Source organism: Streptopelia decaocto (genome assembly GCF_964273445.1).
Source record: "Streptopelia decaocto genome assembly, chromosome: 2".
Taxonomy (NCBI): domain Eukaryota; kingdom Metazoa; phylum Chordata; class Aves; order Columbiformes; family Columbidae; genus Streptopelia; species Streptopelia decaocto.
Window position 1 is genome coordinate 146,942,906 of NC_138655.1, and position 19,355 is coordinate 146,962,260.

The window sequence follows — 19,355 nt, forward strand, 5'->3', positions numbered from 1 at the left end:
TTTTGATTTAGATTTTTTAGGAGACTTCAAAAGTTAACTTGACTGTAACACTTGTTATAAAGCAGCCTTTCATCAAAACACACTGCTTAACTGGAACTCTAAATCAAGCGAAGGTCAGAGAAAATGCGTTTTGTCAGTGAGTAAAATTAAATTTTGCCTTTTTTGATGCTGATCTACTTGAGTCTTTTTTTTTAATGATAAGTTCAATCAGTTCTAGTTGTTGATGTGCAGCTGTATTAATCAAGGTCACTACAATCTTCGACCAGTTTCTAATTTAATCTTTCTTTCTTATTGCAACGTTACTTGGGGAATCCTGAATAAAGTGGAAGACAAGCATTCCAGTGACGCCAGTAGTATGCTCCCACAGAATATTTTATCTCAAACAAGCAGGCACAATGACAGAGACTACAGACTGCCAAGAGCAGAGACTCACAGTAGTTCTACTCCAGTACAGCATCCCATCAAACCAGTGGTTCATCCAACTGCTACCCCAAGCACTGTTCCTCCTAGTCCATTTTCTCTACAATCTGATCACCAGCCAAAGAAAACCTTTGATGCTAATGGAGCATCTACTTTATCAAAACTGCCTACATCCACATCTTCCATCCCTGCACAGAAAACAGAGAGAAAAGGTATGTCTAATGAAATTCCTTCTAGTATTTAAGGTGATGCATTGCATTTGTGTTGCTTGTTCAAAGTATGTTAGTTCTAGAATTCAAAGATATTTTTGTGTTTATTGTGTGTGCTTAGAACCCAGTTACTGTTTTGATGTGTTTATTTCCCTTTAAATCCTGTTTTCTATATCTTACACAACTTCAAATTGACACCGCAATATTTGCCATTTATGGCTTTTTCTGCAAATTTTAATTTCAAATGATAATTTGAAAGATATATTTTACTAGGACATACTTTATTTTTGTCCTCCCTCATGTTGTTTTGGATCTTTGCCGTTATTTGAGTTCTTAACAGAGGTGTAGTTAGACCATTTGAAAGTCATTTTGGACCATTATATTTTATGAACTGCTGTTACTGTTTGGAATGCCAGTGTCAAACTTTTCAATAAGCACAAGTGCAATGCTTACAGAACGCAACACAGATTTCTACGTGTCTGTGACAGCTACTTTTTTGATCTGTGTCTTGACATACTGATCTTTAGTTCCGAAGCTGCTGAAAGTTTGTGTTGCTGTACGCTATGTAACAGAAAAATTTAGTCATCAAGTGAAGATCAGGACTTTGCTGTGCATTGTTTGGGACCTTCAAAAGTCTGTATTTTAATTGGATTTACTTCATTATTGGGGAAGAAAAGAAGATTGTGAGAATGGAGATGTGTGTTATTAGTGGTAGTGTGATACTTTGATATAGTCAAGTTCTTAGAGATAATTTTGTACAAGAAAATTCTATTTTGGGGCTGTTGGAGGGGGAAAAAGTAATTTTTGATCAACATGTCTGCTTTTAATTAAAATATTGCTTAATTAGTATGACACTGAATTCTTTTTTGAAAGATCGCTTGTTGCCCTGTTGATATTTCCAAGTCTGTCTAATTACAGAAGAATGCAGTGCTAAAAAGAAGACCAAAAAGACTTGAATCTGTCATTGGTCTTATACTCTGTGTTTGCTTTCCTGCCTTCCACTTTTCTTTATCACAGAATTCCAACTGTTACACAGAGTTAAGTGCACTTGGCCATCCAAAATATCCATTGGTAAATACTACAGTGTGAAAATTGTGCATGTGAAGAATTTCTGTTCAATACAGTAAAGCAAAAAGTGTCCCCTTTTGTGGTTCTTAAACTGAATACTGTAGTTACCTGCTTCAGTTCAGCCTCCATGTCTTGATTGCAGTTTGATGCATTTTAAACACAACATTGCAAAACATCCATGTCCTGTGTTCTCTCCTTTAGCCTGTCTTCTCTATTTTCATTATTAACTTTAAAATATCCTCCAAGTAACCCCTTATTATTACTTAGTTCTGGCATGTACTTTATTCCTGTTTGGTGTGTGATCCAACTTCAGACTGGATATATTCTTTCCCTGCTTTACTGCATACCTTTATTAGTTGCTTCCACTTAAATTGAGCAACTGAATCTTGCTGCAATTGAAGGAATTTCCCATTGTGACAACTGCTACAAATGTTGGCAGGGAGTTCCAGTATTTCTTACGTAAGACATTCATTTGAGAGCACACAATTGGGTCTGAATAGTGAAAATGATCACACAGGGTGGTCTTGACACTGTAAATCTTACTGTAGAGTCCGTGTTACTATGGATGGTTCCATATTAAATAACCAGTTAATTTCTCTGTTCCCGTGTAGGTTTTTAAAGATCATATGGGTTAAATGGATAGATCCTGTGTAATAATTTGCCCCATTGATGTGTTTCATGGCACTTCATTGAAAGCAAATACAATACTTCCTGAGCTTTCAGACAAGATAATTACAGAAAGTTAGTAAGTAATTGAAGAATTAGAATAGAATGTTAGGCTTGAATTACTTATTCCAGAATATACGACTTTTCACATGTTGCTTGGATACCTATTTTCTAACAGAAACAGAAAAATTCAGTGCCACTTGTATCATAAGAGATCATTCCAAGAGTATATTCAGTAGTCTCACCATTTTTTTTGTGAATGGGCTTTCTTTTTTTTTTAGTAAGAAATTTGACCAGTGTCATTTCTGTAGCATTTTATGTGTTTAAATTTAAAAGAAAGGAGGAGGCAATGCTGTATATTGGGATGTTGTTGGATAGTTTACTTCTGTTACTCATTTTTCCAGAGGTGACTAAACCTGTAGTACTATAGGTATGCAGTGTTTAAAAGTATTGGTTTGTAGCTGTTACACAAAATGGAAAAAAAAAAAAAGAGAGAACAAAACCCAACATTGTCCTGAGACACTCAGTTCAGACAATCTTCTAAAAGTATCTTTGTAAAATTGGAAAAAAATTTGAGGGGGTTATTTTTACACTAGTAAAGGAAACAGCCTTTGATCTTTTTCTGTTCACCAGCTGTGCCATCCCGCTCTCTAAAAGGAGGTAAAGCTGTATTTTTTGCTTATAAAAATAGCTTGGTCCAAATGACTGAATAGTATGTGCAGTAGTCCTTGCCTAAATGAGTTCTTGCTTCTTTGTCAATGTGTTGCTGGCAGCCTTATGCCAGCATATATGTACCACTGTGCTAACAGTTCTGTTCTTAGCGTGTATTTCTTAATGCAGTAATAGTTGTGAAAAAGAAACAACAAAAAACCACAAAAACCAACGACACCACTTTTTTCAGCTCAATCTCTTTTGCTGCAGGGGTATGTTGTAGTCCCACAAGGAGATTGAATAAAATCCCTGGCTGAACTCTAGCTCAGCTGTTAGCGATAGTCCTCTGCCCTCAATGGCTGGCAGTAGTGGAGAGTTCCTGGGGAACTATTTGACCTCTACCCTTTGGTTTGAATGTTCCAGTCAGAATCTGCTGCTTCTGTTTGTGCTCACTGTGAGTGCTTTATGCAGGTAAAGTGTGGGGTTGCTTTTCCTACTTGTTTGGCTGCTTTATCTGTAGGGCACATCACATTTTCCTACTTTTAATTCAGTTACTGAATGAAATGTTGTATTGTCTGTATCTTAACAGTGTGTCTGTCTGTAGGATACTTCTTCTCACACCTTTCCTCGAAGCCCCATCAGGCAGCACTTCTGTTTCTAGTGCAGTAATACTTGAAATTTTCCTGACAAAACCCAGCAAGCTGGGCAGTGCAACTCTGAGTGGGTTGTGGCCCTGGTGCTGGCGGATTAAAGTGGTTGGTCAGTGACAACTGAGCTTTTTCCTCATCCTTTTCTCACCCTGTGGTTTTCTTACTTGTAACACTTGCTAGTCTGTAGCAGTCAGTTATTAACATTGCTTCTGGTATTGCTGCATCCTCTTTGGCTGAGTTTTGCAGTTTTAAGTATATTACACAATTCATACAGTAGCTAGAAAAAAAATGACACTAGCAAGACTGTTAGAGGTTTCTTCCAGTATTTTATACTTGTTTGCTACACATTGATGTTACAACTGTTTTGGCAGCAGAGATAAAATACGAAAATTCAGTTTTAAGACTGAAGTAATCCAAATGAGCTTTTTTGTATTTTAGACAATTTTAGTGTATTTGAGAACCCAGTCACTGTTATTGCCATGGTTTCATTTGGCCAAATGTGTTTAGAAAATGCATTGCTTTTAAATTTTTATATATTTTGATGTGGTTTCAAGTCCTTAGTAGATCAGAACTGAACTATGTAAAAAGGTAATTGTGACTCACTAATGTAGAGAACTTGGTTGGTGGGCTGTACACTTAAGGTACTTCAGCACAGATGAATGTATTATGATTCTTAATCATCAGCAGTAAATCAAACGGTTCAGTTAGTGGTTCTAGGTGGTAGTTGTTTAATCAGTATAGCAGAGGTGAGGTTTATGGGGCAACAAGGCATTGGATTTATGAAAATTTTGTAATGCAGTTTTCCTCCCACAGAGAGCAGAGTGTGAGAGCACAGGTGCATGACTGCTGGTAGCAGAGCAAAGATATGGCTCAGGCTCTCAATAGAGTGTTTGGGTAATATTGTAGTGTTGAATCTGAGGGAATTTGAATGCATTGGTTTTGTTTTAAATGGCATAAAAATTACATCAGTAATAAAAGCTATTGGAACACTCAGAGGGTCACATTTGGGAATTTTCCAGTCAATGGTAGTGGGTAATTTCCATGTCATTAAAAAAAATCTTTGTTGAAATAAATCAGCTGTCCCTATATGTGGCAGAATAAGAGCAAGCTATATATCGGAGTATTTTAAAGCTACTTGTTGTATATGAAGTACAACTATATTATTGTGAGGAGGAGGACTGTAAAGGAAGTTATTGCACAAAAAATGCATTACCTCTTCTTGTTTCTTTCTTCCCCACTCACTTCTCTGTCACACTGACATGCCTGAATAACTTGGCACACTGTGTGTGAGAAGGGAGCAAGGAGGTACTGGCAACAAAAACTCCAGGAACTCCAGCAGGTAGAATGGAGCCACTGAGGCACAACAGCCGAGCAGGAGTGTTGGTGTCGAGTGCTCTTTGTTGAGAGAAGCTGAACGGTCCAAAGACTTAGTTTTTCACCCCTTCTGCATTAGACCTGGTGTGAATAACTGTAACATAAATAGGCTGGGAACTGCCTTCCAGAATGACATTCAGAGCAAAAGTTCTTATAATAAGGGGCAGAGATTGATGACAGTGAGATTCAGCAGCATTTTAATACACTGCCTCAGACTCTGAGGAGCTAAGCATTTGCCTTCTTGTATCTGGGTTGTAACTGAAGAATGTTACGGCACAACTGCTGTGATATTTTTTCTGAAAGGATTACTTGCCCTTATTATTAAAATCCACACTACCTGGAAATAGACAGTGTAATGTTTCCATTCTGACATCATGTTTCTGGGGCAAGCAGCAGCCTCCACTTTACTTCAGATACCTCTTTGAGAAATCTGCTGCAAAGACACACCGTTGCCGTGCAGGCTCTTGTCATAGAAAATACTGCCTGATAACTTGACTTCTCTCCTGTTTGTCCAAAAGATGTGATCGCAGGTCACACTCCAGCAGAGTAGGTTGTGAATAGAAAGGTCTTTCCTAATCATTGTGGTCTTCAAAAATTTTCATAATAAAGAGGTTTGTTCCTGCTCCATTTTCATTTAAAAACAACTAACATTTCTTCACATTAATTTAATCTCCACATCTACTTGTTTTACTTCGCCATCTAATTAGGGTTTTTTTTGGATGACTTTATTTCTTGCTCTTTTTTTTTCCCCCCGTATGATTAAAGTTGACAGTCCAGAAACTTGGTTAGTTATATATTGTAGTTCTGAATGTAGGCTGCATCTAAGCTTGGTGATGTGGTTGTCAGGAAGTATACTGTATTTTCATATTGTTGCAACAAAGGGAATGGATTTTTTTTTTTTTAGAAGCTTTTTAAAAGCTTCAGAAGTGGAAACTTTTTTTTAACATCACTAAAATAATTTAGAAAATAATCTATTTTTTATTTGTTCAGAGGAAAAGTTAAAACGTAAATTTTAATTAACACAATTTTCAGCAGTTCAAACGGTCATGGCAGGCTCTGTTCTGCTTTGGGTTTTAATTTTTTGATATTATTTAGAAAGTTTTCCTTGGGACTTTCATGATAATAGTTGAAATTTTATGTGAGGTTGATGAACCATATTCATAGCAATTGTATGGAAATCGGTGTTGACAGTGAGGAGGCTGCAGAGTTGCTGTGTTCTATAGCAGGCAACTTCAGTCATTGTTTAAGATTTTTACTGGCCTTGCAGCATAGTTCATACTTTCTTTAAGACACAGACCAAATTTGTGTTTTCTGTTTGTAAAATTCCAGTTGTATGTTCCAGAATTAGTCTTATTGATGTACTAGTGGTTCACATTAGGTTTATGAATAACCGCTGTGTAATCCAAAGCCTTATTTTACAATAATACTGTAGATTGCTTGTTGATGAAAATGAACTTGTTGTTGAAACAGGTGTCGAGACCAGTGTATCAGTTGTAAAACTAAAGGACTTAGGTTTGTAAAGATATTTACCTTTTCTCAGTATGCTGAGTGCATTTCAACTGTGTTTCATGATGGCTGAGGCTTCAAATGCATTTAATAACTACAAAACTGTATTTTTTTTAAATCCTAGTAAATGTTTCAGAAACTAGGAAATGGCATTTCAGTGTTGAAAAGTAAACTGTGTGGCAAAACATACAATGAAGCAATCTCCCAAAGATGATCAGAAAAAGGGAATTAGGGAAGAAAAGGAGGGAGTGAGAAGTTTCTGCTGCTATTTGTGGGAAAATGCAGGAGAAATGCTCACACCCCAGTGAGTCATACCTGAGGATTTTTGTGAAAATCATTTAATCTTCAGGAGTTTTGACTAGTTGCCTTAACTTTAAGGGTGAAACTTGCAAGTTCTGTATAGCATCATAAATTAAACCAGTTTTAAACCTTTGTAATTAGGTTATACAGGAATGGATATGTAATATTTAGAGACTTGGTTTTATCAGCAGTATTTCTTCGATTTATTTCTGTGAAATCAAATGTCTAGTCTGGACAACATGGAGTAAGATAGGTTGGTTTAAGTTAAGGTAATTAAAGTTGTGATTAAACAGATCTGTAGTCTATATTTTTTAGTATGTTTTCCTTACAAAAAAATTTCCCTTTGTAGAGAAGGAAATATCCATTCAGGCTATTTAATGCAAACAAGAAACACTTGTATTTCCACAAATAATTTTTGCATATTTTTTTAGCAGAAAGAGGTTTATACCCTTTATTTTACTATGAATAGCTTAAGTAATTTAATTTGTGAAGTGCAGTAATGGTTTGAGCATTCATTGTATTCTACATCCTCTGTGATGCTAAATAGCAGTCATAATATGATGTACATGTAGATTGTCACGATCACAGAGATGTATTCTTTCACAACCTTCGGATTGTTGGTTTTGTAAAATTAACCATCTGAAAAGATCAAAATGTTAGCGTTAGACACCATCCTTTTCTCACATTGTTTTCTCTAGGTGTTCAGTCTGGGTGAACGTACAAGAAATATCTTTCACAGATATATTTTAACGTATACTTAAAATACCTGCAGTAATACATCTACAGAATAGTGTCTCCATATGATCTAAGATAATTGGACTGTGTTGTGTTGATGTAATTCAGTTTGCATTTTTATAGCAGAGGAAGTCCCCCAAACTAACCTACTCTTACCTCTTGGAATTCAATGGTTTTGTGTAACATATTTTGATTCATTTTATTCAAGAAAAGAGCAAATACCCACAAGTAGTCTTATGGTGTGTCTTGTTAGCTCAAGTTTGCCTTTGATTCAGTTTATTTTGTGTTCAGAACTGCATCATGGGTGAAAAATGCTTCCAGCTGTTTTGGTGTGGTTTGAAGCTCAGGTATTGCTTAAGTACATTAATAATATAGTAATGTGTTGCTTCTTTACTTAAAATAACTCAATCTAACTGTGAAGACAAGCCTGACTATATTAAATATATTTCAAAATTATTACTGGCAGTTGCATAGGGTTTTTTGTTGGTTTGTTTGGTTGGTTTTTGTTGTTGTTTTTTCTGTTTTGTTTGTTTTTAAATGAGGATGTTTTGTTGGGTTTGTTTGGGAGTTGTTGTAAGGTTCTCAAAACCACAGGGTAGGAGACTTGTACATAGAAGTATTAACATGCCTGAGTGTGCTTAATTCCCTTGCTTTTGTCTGTCAGTGTATCTCGTTTTCCTTATTCGGACTGTGACAGATCCAAGTTCAGTTTAAACTTTGCATGTTTTTGTTTAGTATGATAAGATTCTTGTTTGTTTCATGTCTGACGTGCAGTTGTCTTAATAAGTTTACTCTGAACATCATAATGTAAGATTTTGTGTGTAACACTTCTATAACAAAGACTTGTACTAGTGACATTGTTTTAAGGGGGGCTAATAACTAATCTGCTGTCCTAGTCACATGTTACTGAAAAACATAAAAAATAATTTGTAACTACTTTTTTTCTGTCTTCAGTCTTTAACGCTTCTTGTTCCTCCATAAGTTTTTCTTATGAAAACTCCTGGCCAAATGACCAGGTCGCTTTACAGATATCTTGAAAGCAAACCCCTTGTCTAAGGAGCTTGTGACTAGATAAGGCTGCCTCTTTTTTTAGAAGTTTGCCTGAAACACCAAAATATTGCTGTTACAGCCTTGCAAGCTGTCAAATTTGGATTCTTCAGCATTTTTTTTCTGGTTTAAATTTCTCAACTGCTTGACTGGAAAAGTTTTTTTGGAGTATTTGTGACCTGTTGTGAACTATTTCTACGGTAACTGCATGGAAGCAAAATTCCCCTTTCTTTTCACTGAGATTTCTAATCTGAATTTGTTTATGTATTGATACTCACTTAAGTAATTATTTTTTAGGGTTTTTCTCCAATTAGTCTTAAAAGTTGCAATTAAGGCTGTCACAAAGCAGAAGCTTTTAGAGATTTTGTAACATTTTATTATTCTTACATTAAAAAACAAAACAAACAAAAACAAAAAACCCACAAGACCTCTTCATTTTTCTTTTTTCCTAAAAGTCAACTTCTTCGTACCTTGACCATCTCTCTGAAGGAGAGAGAAGAACAAACACACACACACACACACACACACACAAAACACCTAAAACCCAACAACAAAACCAGAACAAACCCACAAAGCAAAAGCAAACACCACCACCCCCCACCCCCCTCCCCAACAAACACCTTTGGAGTAAAATAATTTCCCAGCTAGTTATTTTAGCTTTCATTTGGATTTTTGCCTGAAATGTGGAATATCCAGGCTGACATTCTCTGCCCAGTTTGAGGTGAATTTAAAATCCAGGTCTTTGATATTGTAGGCAAACATCCTGGGTGAGATCTTGGATCCGTGTCCATCTTCCCACTCTTCGTCCAGGCTGTTTGGTGCTATAGAGACATTGGTCTGGACTGAATTTGGGGCCAGGATCTCTGATGGGGTTTAACAGGAATGAGAGAATGGGAAACTAAAATTGAAATATGATGGTCCAGGCTTCATAAAGGAAGGATATTTGAGGTGACTGATGGTACACCTGTAGTAAGTGGAAATAATTTCAGTGCAGGAATTTCTCACAATACTGGAATGGAGGAGAAGAGAAACTATCACGTTAACTAGAAGTCAAATTTAAAATTAATTAAATAACTCAAATTAATTAGGAAAAAATGCCATACAGTATAATTGAATTTAAGTCCTAAGCATTTCTGTTGATAATAAGTGTTGATAGTTGCTAAAATGAGATCAATAAATAAAGGGCATAGGTCTTGATGCTTCAGGAGAAGCTGACAAGTTTGAGACTGATTATGGGCAGATACATTTTCAGATGTTTTTCTAGTCTACTGTGGGGATATTAACAGCTCTTGTTTTACATTTCTAGTGCAGCTCATTAGCCTGTCTGAATCCTGAGCAGTGTAGCTAGGTTGTGGATGATAGACTTGGTGTTTATTTTGTAGCTTCTTGTAGGCTGTTTTCTGAGTAAATGAAGCATGGCTTATACTCTCCCATCAAATTTGATATATTAGCCTATCTGTAAAGTCCATGGGCTGTAAGGTTTTTGTTTGTAGTATATTTCTGAAAGAAAGATCAGGCTCCTGAGTGAAAACACAAGATATGAGTATATGCACAGTAAAAGAAAAAAATCACTGAGGAATTTTTGACCCACATTTGTCCTAAATGTTTTGGGAAAAAAAAATCTGTTTGTAATACTGACAGCTTTCAGTCCAATAGCGTAAGTTACACTAGATATCAAATATCTTCCATTTTTGTTATAGTAATGCTTTTATTTCCTTATAAAAGTAGTTAAGCATTTGATCTTCTGAATTTAATATGAATATTGTACTAGTGAGAGGTTGTCAGGTTATATTGGGGAAAATGAAAATTACTGTCTGTCTTCTGTTCAGAGTCTGCGTCTGTGGACAAGTCTGTATCCCATTCTTGCACAACTCCTTCTACATCTTCTGCTTCTGGACTGAATCCAGCTTCTGCGCCTGCTTCATCTGCTCCTACAGTTCCTGTCTCACCTGTCCCGCAATCACCAATTCCTCCGTTACTTCAGGACCCAAATCTCCTTCGACAGCTGCTGCCTGCTCTGCAAGCCACCTTGCAGCTTAATAATTCTAGCGTAGATATATCCAAAATCAATGAAGGTAAGGATTCTTTACAGTTGATGTAATCTCTTATTTACACACATTATTACAGTACTGGATACTAAGCTGTAGTAAATTCAAGCCTTACTTTAAATGAAAAGTGAATAAATGAATCCCTAGATAAAGTGGGCTTGTTTTTATTTGTTTGGGGTTTTGGTGGTGTGGTGTTCTTTGTTTTTTTTTTTTTTTTTTTTTTTTTTTTTTTTTTTTGTTTTTTCCTGTTAAACCTTTTAAAATTAGCCAAGTAACATTTAAAGTTGTTAGGCTAATAAATGCTGATGTATGTGAGCGGTCTAATTGAGACTGGTGACTTAATTGCTGTATCAGCATTCATCTGTTGCCCAAAATTTAGTTAGAGCTTTTTGTTCTTTTGTTTTGTGCAGTGTTGTTTTGTGTAGTTTGTGCTGCTATTCTAATCATGTGTTTGCAAATACTGAAACTTCTAGGGATTCTTTAAATATTGTTGCCTATCATCTTTTTTTTAGCAGAACATGTTAGCCTCTCTGAATAAAGACAGCATATCAGTAATTTTGCTAGCAAGATAAATTTTGTATGCAAAATCAGTGTATCACTTAGATTTTTGCCCCATTGGTCTAGTTTATTAGAAGAAATTTTAGAACTAGCTATAGTGCTGTTTGCTGTAAGAATAGGTAGAGTTGATGCGCTTTGAATGTAATTTTATCTAATGTGGTGTCTGAATGTGGCAGGTTACTGATGAAGAAAGTGTTGTGGGAATTTTTGTTTGCTGCTTTGAACTTCTTGTGCACTGATCACTGATTTAAATAAGAAGAAAAACATTTACATGTAGTGCCCAGAGTTAATTAACATTTTAAATGTGCAAACCATGAAAATCAAAATAGTAAAATTATTTAAAATTGTACAATTTTGTACGCTATGATTATTTAAAAGGAAAAGCTGTCAATTGACTTCCTTTTAATTGGCAAATATTATGGCTTCATTGAATACTAATAGATGAGTAGGTTATTGGTTTTTTTTTCCTGTGCAGGGAGAAGCTTTTAAAACTAGTGCACTAGGTTGAACTATAAAAGTAGGAGTATCATGGTTAAAAGAATGAAAGTTCCCATCAAAACTCCAATTGTATTTTATTAGAAAGCTGCCAATTGAAGTTCACAGTCGTTTCCTTTTGCCATGTCTGAGCAGCAGCTGGGTCTGTCTCGGAACAAGTGTGTTTAGTAGTGTTCTGGTGGCAGAGTGACTTCACGTTGCGCAGCAGGACGGCCCTCGCTGTGCACACGATGCAGTTAGTCTGTGTTTGTGCTGGTGAGTCAGTTTTTTAAAACTGTGCATGGGCAGTGTATGTTCAGGAAATATCTCTCAGCGCCCAGAGACCTTTTTAAAAAGCTGAGTTCAGAAGCTGGGTCTCATCTGCTCCTACTGTAAGATGTTCTTCCTGCATAGTGCAGTTTTAAAACGACTAGTTGAAAATTATTAATTTTTTTACTGGAGGAGGAGAGATGGGACAGCTAAACCCAGAACAAATAAGGTGGTTTTGTTCTGGGTTTTTTTTAAGAAGAAACACTGAGTATCTGGATTTTTAACTTGAAACATCTTTTCCCTTGAAGTCTTCACCCCTTCCCCCCGATCTCTTTTAGTGAGTTAAAGTGATGCTGCTTTTTTTGCTTTTTTTAAAAAAAATATTGTTATTTTAAAAAACCCTACACATTCTGCTTGCTGCAATAAAAAATTGAACAAATGTTCTCCTTCTGTTTACAAGAATTAGTATTAATCCATAAGGTCAAGCTGAAGACCTAAAGCTATTTTCTAAAAGAATTTTTAGTGTATATCTCAAAGATAAAACTACTAAATAAAGGACTTGGTTAGACATGCCAAGCATTCATGAGTTGAATTTAAGTAATTGAAAAGTAGTTCAAGTGGCACTTTGGTCTTTTGTGGATAAGGGAGCAAAACCAGAAAGAAAATGTGGCTTAAATGTATTTAGCCAGTTTGAACAGTTTAAAGTGATGTTCAGTTGTCAGTAAAAAAGAATGTTTGTTTTTAGTTCTAACAGCAGCTGTGACACAAGCCTCTCTGCAGTCTATACTCCATAAAATTCTTACTGCTGGACCATCTGCTTTCAATATCACTTCCCTAATTTCTCAAGCTGCACAACTGTCTACGCAAGGTATTCAGAGTCTCCTTTTCACTTATGTAAAATGGTTACGTTGCATTTTATAAAGGCTGATACAATTGAAAGCTGTGTCTTGCCATGTGTTTGGACACCTGGTGTGGAGGATGTCGAATGACTTCTTTTTCCAAAGATAGGGTAAGAAATTGTTACTTGGGGAGCAGGAAGCTGACACTCAACTAAGTAAATGTGCTTCTCTGTCTCACCTTTTGGTAGTTTCTTTCTGAAATCTGTGAGACATTTTGAATTTATTCTGAACCTTTATTAGATGTCTTTTCATGTTCAGTATAAAACACAACTCTTCCTTGGTTGAGCACTTGTCCTGTAATACTGTGCTACTGTGACTCTTCTTAAAAGAAATTTAGTTTATCTGGTGGGGGTTTTTTGGTAGTCTTCTGTAAATAGTATTTTTCAGCTTCCAGGCAAGATAGTCCTTCAGGTGTCTTCAATACATTATGGTTTGTAACTAAATAAAACTGGAAACCAAAACCATAAATGCAGTTATGTTATTGAGTAGGTAAGCAGCACAATGCTAATTTTTAGCCAGTAATTAAAACATGAGTGGGAGACTGTTGGTAGATGCCTAGAATGGGTTTCTAGATAAACTGTTCATGCATTCTTTCAGTTAAATTAAGTGCTCTAAAATAGGAATTGCAAATGAAACTAATATAGTCTCTTAATGTAATAAGCATTGCATAATAGCTGCTTCTCTCTCTGTCTCTCCTCCCCTTTAAGTTTTAGAAGTGGAGGGTTTGGGGAAAACAGAATTCTTTAGCTAGGATTGTTGATGAACATTTGAGTGTTCCAGTTGTTCACCTTCCAACTGTCTCAAGGTGAATGTATTTTGTATGTTACCTAATACAGCCTACTCAAAAGTACCAAAAGAAAATCTAAGTCACATTTAAGATAGGATATGGTTTTATTAAAAACAATCTTACTTTTTTTTCTTTACAGCTCAGCCATCTAATCAGTCCCCAATGTCTTTAACATCCGATGCCTCATCACCAAGATCATATGTATCTCCAAGAATAAGCACGCCTCAGACTAACACCGTTCCACTTAAACCTTTGATGACTACGCCACCGGTATCATCACAACAAAAGGTAAGCTCCTTTTGATTTATGCCACATTGTAGGAAGAAACCATTACAGGTAACGTTAAATATTGCTGCCATACATCTGTGTGCTAGTAGTTATTTACAGGATCAGAAAATATGTATGTTATCTTGCCCAGTAGAAACAGAAGCAACTGGAAGCAACTCCTTGGTTGTATTTTTGCAGTACTGCTCTAACATGGAATTCTAGTACACTTCTCTGTTTTTGAAGAAAATCTTGTGCTTGCTTCAGATGCTGTCTAGAGATATTACCAAGAGATCAGTAGTTTAACATACTTAAATGGAAACAAAAAACGACTCCAAAGGCAGCAGCTCATACAGTTCTCTAGACTTCAGCCCATGAAAGGGAATGGGAAATTCTTGGGGAAGTTGACTTGATGTAGTCTCAAATTTGACCTAGAAGTATTCTATGTGTTTACAAGGTCAGTAACATTATGTCCCTTTACCTTCCCATCTCCTCACCCTCATTCATTCAGAATTCCTTAATTGGATCAGGGACTAGGAAGCATGAATTGAAGCTAACAAATAAGCCCCTGTGGTTCTTCCTAAGGATGAAAATAGAGTAGGAAAGTAGGAAAAAGGTCTTCTGTGGGATCTGAGCTCAGTGTTCCATATCCTACAAGCAGTGATATTGAGGAATAAATACGGTTGAAGCTGTGATTATCTGTCTATCTACCTGCTCCGTCCAGCAGATCAGAGATAGTGTTTTGCTGTGTACAGGTGAGGACAGTAGGTCTAACTAGAGGCACTCAAGATGAACTTCCCCTTAAGGATTGTTCTTTTTCCTTGTTTAAAGACTTGTGATACATGCTATAGAGCAAGGGAGGAAATGGGTTAAAGGACCTATTATGACAGAGAATTTTGTTACTAAAGGGGACTGAAGGCAGGGCTATTGATTTACACCCTCTGGTGGAAAGTAACCTTTTACGTTTGAGATAGTTTTGTAGTGAGGGGTAGAGCTGTAGGTCATAACACTTGTGCCTTTTAGGCAAGTTTAAAAAAATAGCAATTTACAGTATTCTGGCTGTGAAAAAATGGAAGATTGAAGAGGATTTTAGTTGAAAAAAAAAAAATAGCAGTTTACAGTGTTGTTCTGTCTGTGAAAAATGGAAATCTGAAGAGGATTTAGACCTCTCCTAGAGGTTTGCTGTTTTCATGCAATGGGAGCTTGTCCTGTCTCTTCATTGTACAGATGTTCCTTTGAAGTTTGAGACCCTCAGATTTTAACCCATTCTATCAGTATGTTGCTCAGTGTATGTAGTATCTTATCAGTTTAAAAAGCATGGCTCTAGATTTTGGGGTGAGATCAGTCTTGATTTTTTTGGTAAAATCCCTGCTGTCCCCCACCTTGCTTAGCTAACTGAGGTATCTTTCTTTCAATTTTCTGCTTGGAAGATAGCCTCTTCTGTCTTAAAGGCCTTTAAGAAATGCTTTTATCTTCAGGAGGACAGGCTGCATTCCTCATTCTAGTCTAAATGCATCATTGTCTTACATTTGAATTTTTTTCATGAGTACAAAGAAAACCAAGTGATTCTCCCAGTTTGCTGTGATTGACAGTGGTACTGTGAATTGTGAAAACCTCATGTGTATACTAATCCTGCTTGTTGTCTTTGTTTCTGCCCTTGGAGTGCATCCTGAATCTATGTGGTCGCATCCCTTAGCTAAGTGACAAGTAATAAAATTATCAAACAACAAACTTGAACCAAGAAGGGAGATGTCTGACACTTTAAAATCCTAGAATATGAAAGAGAATCTTCCTGTTTACTGGCAGTAACTGGAAGTTGATCTGTTCTGGTCTCCACAACCCAGAGATCTGGATCTACTTTATAAATGAAGTTCTGATTATCAGCTACATTAAAAACACTGGAAAAGCTTTATCCTTTGGGATCTTCTTTATCTAGTGTGTTTTTTGAAAGAGAACTTGAATGAAGGGCAGCTCTGCAGGATTTCCCCCTGCCCTTGCTTCCCCTCCATCCCAGACATTTATCCTTGCTTTATAATATTATTCTTAATATTTATCATCCTGCTAGAGATGTTTTCCTAGAACTGTGCAGAGAAACCCACTGCCTTTCACTCAGTATAAAGGCCAGCATTATACCTATGAAGTAGGTGGTGTGGTAGTAAACTATCCCTTAAGAGAAAGTGAAGGCAAGCCAAGTACTGAAATAGAATTGTAGTATAATTTTGATTGGAAGAGACCCTTAAGATCATCGAGTCCAACCATACCTAATGCTAGCACTAAACCATATCCCTGAAAGCCTCACCTATATGTCTTCTGAACACCTCCAGGGATGGTGCTTCACAACTGTTTCTGCAAAGAAATTTTTCCTGATACCCAATCTAAACCTCCCCTGGCACAACTTGAGGCCATTTCCTCTCATCCTATCACTTGTTACTTGAGATAGAAACCAACACCCTCCATGCTACAACCTCCTTTCAGGTAGTTGTAGACATTGATAAGGTCTCCCCTCAGCCTCCTTTTCTCCAGGCTGAACAGCCCCAGTCCCCTCAGCCACTCCTCATCAGACTTGTGCTCCAGGCCCCTCAGCAGCTTCATCACCCTCCTCTGGACTCCATCCAGCACCTCAATGTCTTTCCTGTAGTGAGGGGCCCAGAACTGAACACAGGATTCAGGGTGCAGCCTCACCACTGCTGAGCACATGGGGAAAGTAGGGCCAGTCTGTCTTGTCTGTATAATTGAATATGCTTTTGAACACATAAGCCTTCCCTCAGGTTTTCAGTAGAAGCAAAAAACTTCAAGGCTAAATGCAGGTTTGGGAAGAGTTGGTTTGAGTTTAGTGTAAGTTGTAACTAGAGCAAGGTTGCCACTCCTCCAAAAAGAACAACCAAAAAAGTGTTCATTGGTTTATGCTTTATTTGATATGAGAATCTCCACTTACATGCAGGGCTTTGTGATTACCTGTAGTTAGAGACTTGGCGTGCAGGGTGTCACCTCTGTAATTTTCGAAACAGGGTGTGTTTTATTTATACAAATACAGGAGATTTTCCGAAAGTGATGATATCTATATTTTGATGAACATAGTGTGACACATTTTGAAATGACTATATTTTAACCCATTTTTCCTTAAAATGGCATGACAGTGAGGTGAGATTGCACGTGGCTTATTTTTCAAACACATACAATAGGATTGCAATCAAAGTGTTAAGCGTAGTAAATTTCTGAGTTACACATTCTAAGCTATAATGTCTTTGCTTCAGAATACTGTTCTATTAGTCCTGATGGAGTTCTGTGAATTATTATATACATTGGCATGTTTTTACTCTCATCCCTCTGTGAGGAAGTTATAACTCTTACTACACTAGGATATCATAACCATAAATGCTTTCTCTTTTCTAGGTACCTTGAGTAGCTTCACAGAGCAGCTAAACAGAATTAATAGTAATGCTTGACAGCAGGATTTTGTTTTGTTTTATAGTTTTTTGGGTGTTTCTCAAATCTGGTGCTAAAAGGGCTGTTTAAATATGAACATAAATTGTTTGTACGTTAGTCCCAGAAGTAACAAATTCTGGTTCAGCAGCAGATACCTTTCCAGTTCATCAGGTAAAGAACTTGCTTGATAGTTCATCTATTTACATAATACAATTCTGTAAGATGGGATTGAGATGAGAACTTAAGTGGTGATAGTTCCAATGTGAGCTTGTCTGTTTTAGTACTCCTTTGGATATGTCAGTCAGATTAGTTTCTCCAGTTCTAAGAGTATGAGGTACATTATGCACAGTCCAGGTGTGGTGCTGTGCCAGGACACGTTTGGTTTCACAGCACAGGCTGGTTGCTTTTGGGTGCCTCTGTGCAGCAGGCACAGACAAAGCTGAACTGGCACCCTGTGAGCAGAGCCAGTGCCAAGTGCCGAGGTCCTTGGCTGGCTCTGGGAACAGTGTGGTGCCGTCGCGCAGTCAGGCTTGTTTCTTGGGACTGCAGGAATGTGCCTGTGCTGGTAGGTGTGCCTGGAGATGTGCTGCACACACGTGGCAGCTCAGGTGATGCAGACTCTGGCATCCGAGACATTGCATTTTGCTGTTTAGCTGTGCCTGTGTTGTATGGTCAGAAACTGTTGGGAATTTCTGCAAAATAACTGTGTAAAGCATATTATACAGACCTGTCAAGCCTAGTGAGAATGCTGCTTATGAATTTGTTTTTTAGATTTAGCCCTTGTTATTTTTCTGTTCGTAGTACACTTACAGTCTTTGAAACACTTGGAAAACAGGGAATAGTTAGGAGTTTTTGTGGCTCGTTTAGGTAACAAATCTCAGTTCTTCTTTACAATCCATTTTTGGTTTTATTTTTACCAGCCAAGGAGCTGGTTAGTTTCTAGTTCAGATCCAAAGGTGATTGTATTATCTCTGATAAACTTTCCTTTTGAAATTGTTACTTCTGTTTGAACAGCCTTGATGGTTATATCTGCTCACAAGATGAGCAAAACTCAGGCATTAATAGCAAAGTTCTTGATGTCATACGTTTCATAAAGATATGTAGGTAGTCTTTTCATAAATCAATTTATGAGCTGCTACTGTTTTGCCCCCTTAACTGTATAATTCTGTTGATTTCAACACACTGAGTGATCTTACAGTGATCTTGCTTTATCTTTTCAGAACCATGACCTTTTCATGTACTTTTCAGACTTTTTTTGGCTTTTGATGATAATTTTTAAAGGTGGCTTTTCCTTGCAGACATATATGTAGGTTTGAGATTGCATAAAGATTTCCTGTGTATTTAAATAAATTAAGTTATGTCTTGAGTTTACTTGAGCAGATACTGTCTGACTTGCCGTCTGGTTTGTTACACTGGAGTCTGTCTCTGAAACTGAGAATTTCTGGAGGTTCAGATGACCACTAGTTAGTAATTGACACCAGTTTGATGTGAGCACATGCCAGACAGGCTGCCTGATTTATATTTTTTGTCTGTATGGATCCCTAGAAAACATTTTTCTTTCCTCCTTCTTTCTTTAAATTGTTAGCTTGATTTTCTAGAACGGAGGATAAATTTTGGAACCGTTTCCTCCCTTGTATGTACTTTAAAAGGGACAGAAGTATGCAGAGTATGGGACAAAAAATGCATCTTGAACTCCATTTACTGTAATTTAGGCGCTAGTATATTACTAAACTTTTCATCCTATTATAGTTCAGGAATTAACAGAAAAAAAGACTGTATCTCACTGCTGGTGTCTTAAAGTCTTTAATGTGAATGTGTACTGCAAAGGAAAAGCAAAAAGCTACTGGTGACTTTTTTTTCATTATCCTTTGCTTTAGAACTGAGAGAACAGTTAAAAGGAGGAAGTCACAGACTGATAAATATGCTTCAGATTTTTTTTCATTTCTGATATGACTATGACATAATTCTGCTTTTGACACTGTGTAATGTATTTTCAAGTAGGT

General features: G+C 36.8%; 1 protein-coding gene across 3 annotated transcripts in view; it reads left to right on the plus strand.

The window, feature by feature from the left end:
- Positions 1-19,355, plus strand: part of WAC (WW domain containing adaptor with coiled-coil) — a 61,339-nt gene that overhangs the window by 27,966 nt on the left and 14,018 nt on the right. For all 3 annotated transcript variants that reach the window (XM_082046545.1, XM_082046544.1, XM_082046546.1), the window contains exons 7-10: positions 324-632; positions 10,456-10,701; positions 12,722-12,844; positions 13,802-13,950. In XM_082046545.1, coding sequence (XP_081902671.1) covers positions 324-632; positions 10,456-10,701; positions 12,722-12,844; positions 13,802-13,950 — 827 coding nt within the window. The remainder of the gene's footprint in view (positions 1-323; positions 633-10,455; positions 10,702-12,721; positions 12,845-13,801; positions 13,951-19,355) is intronic.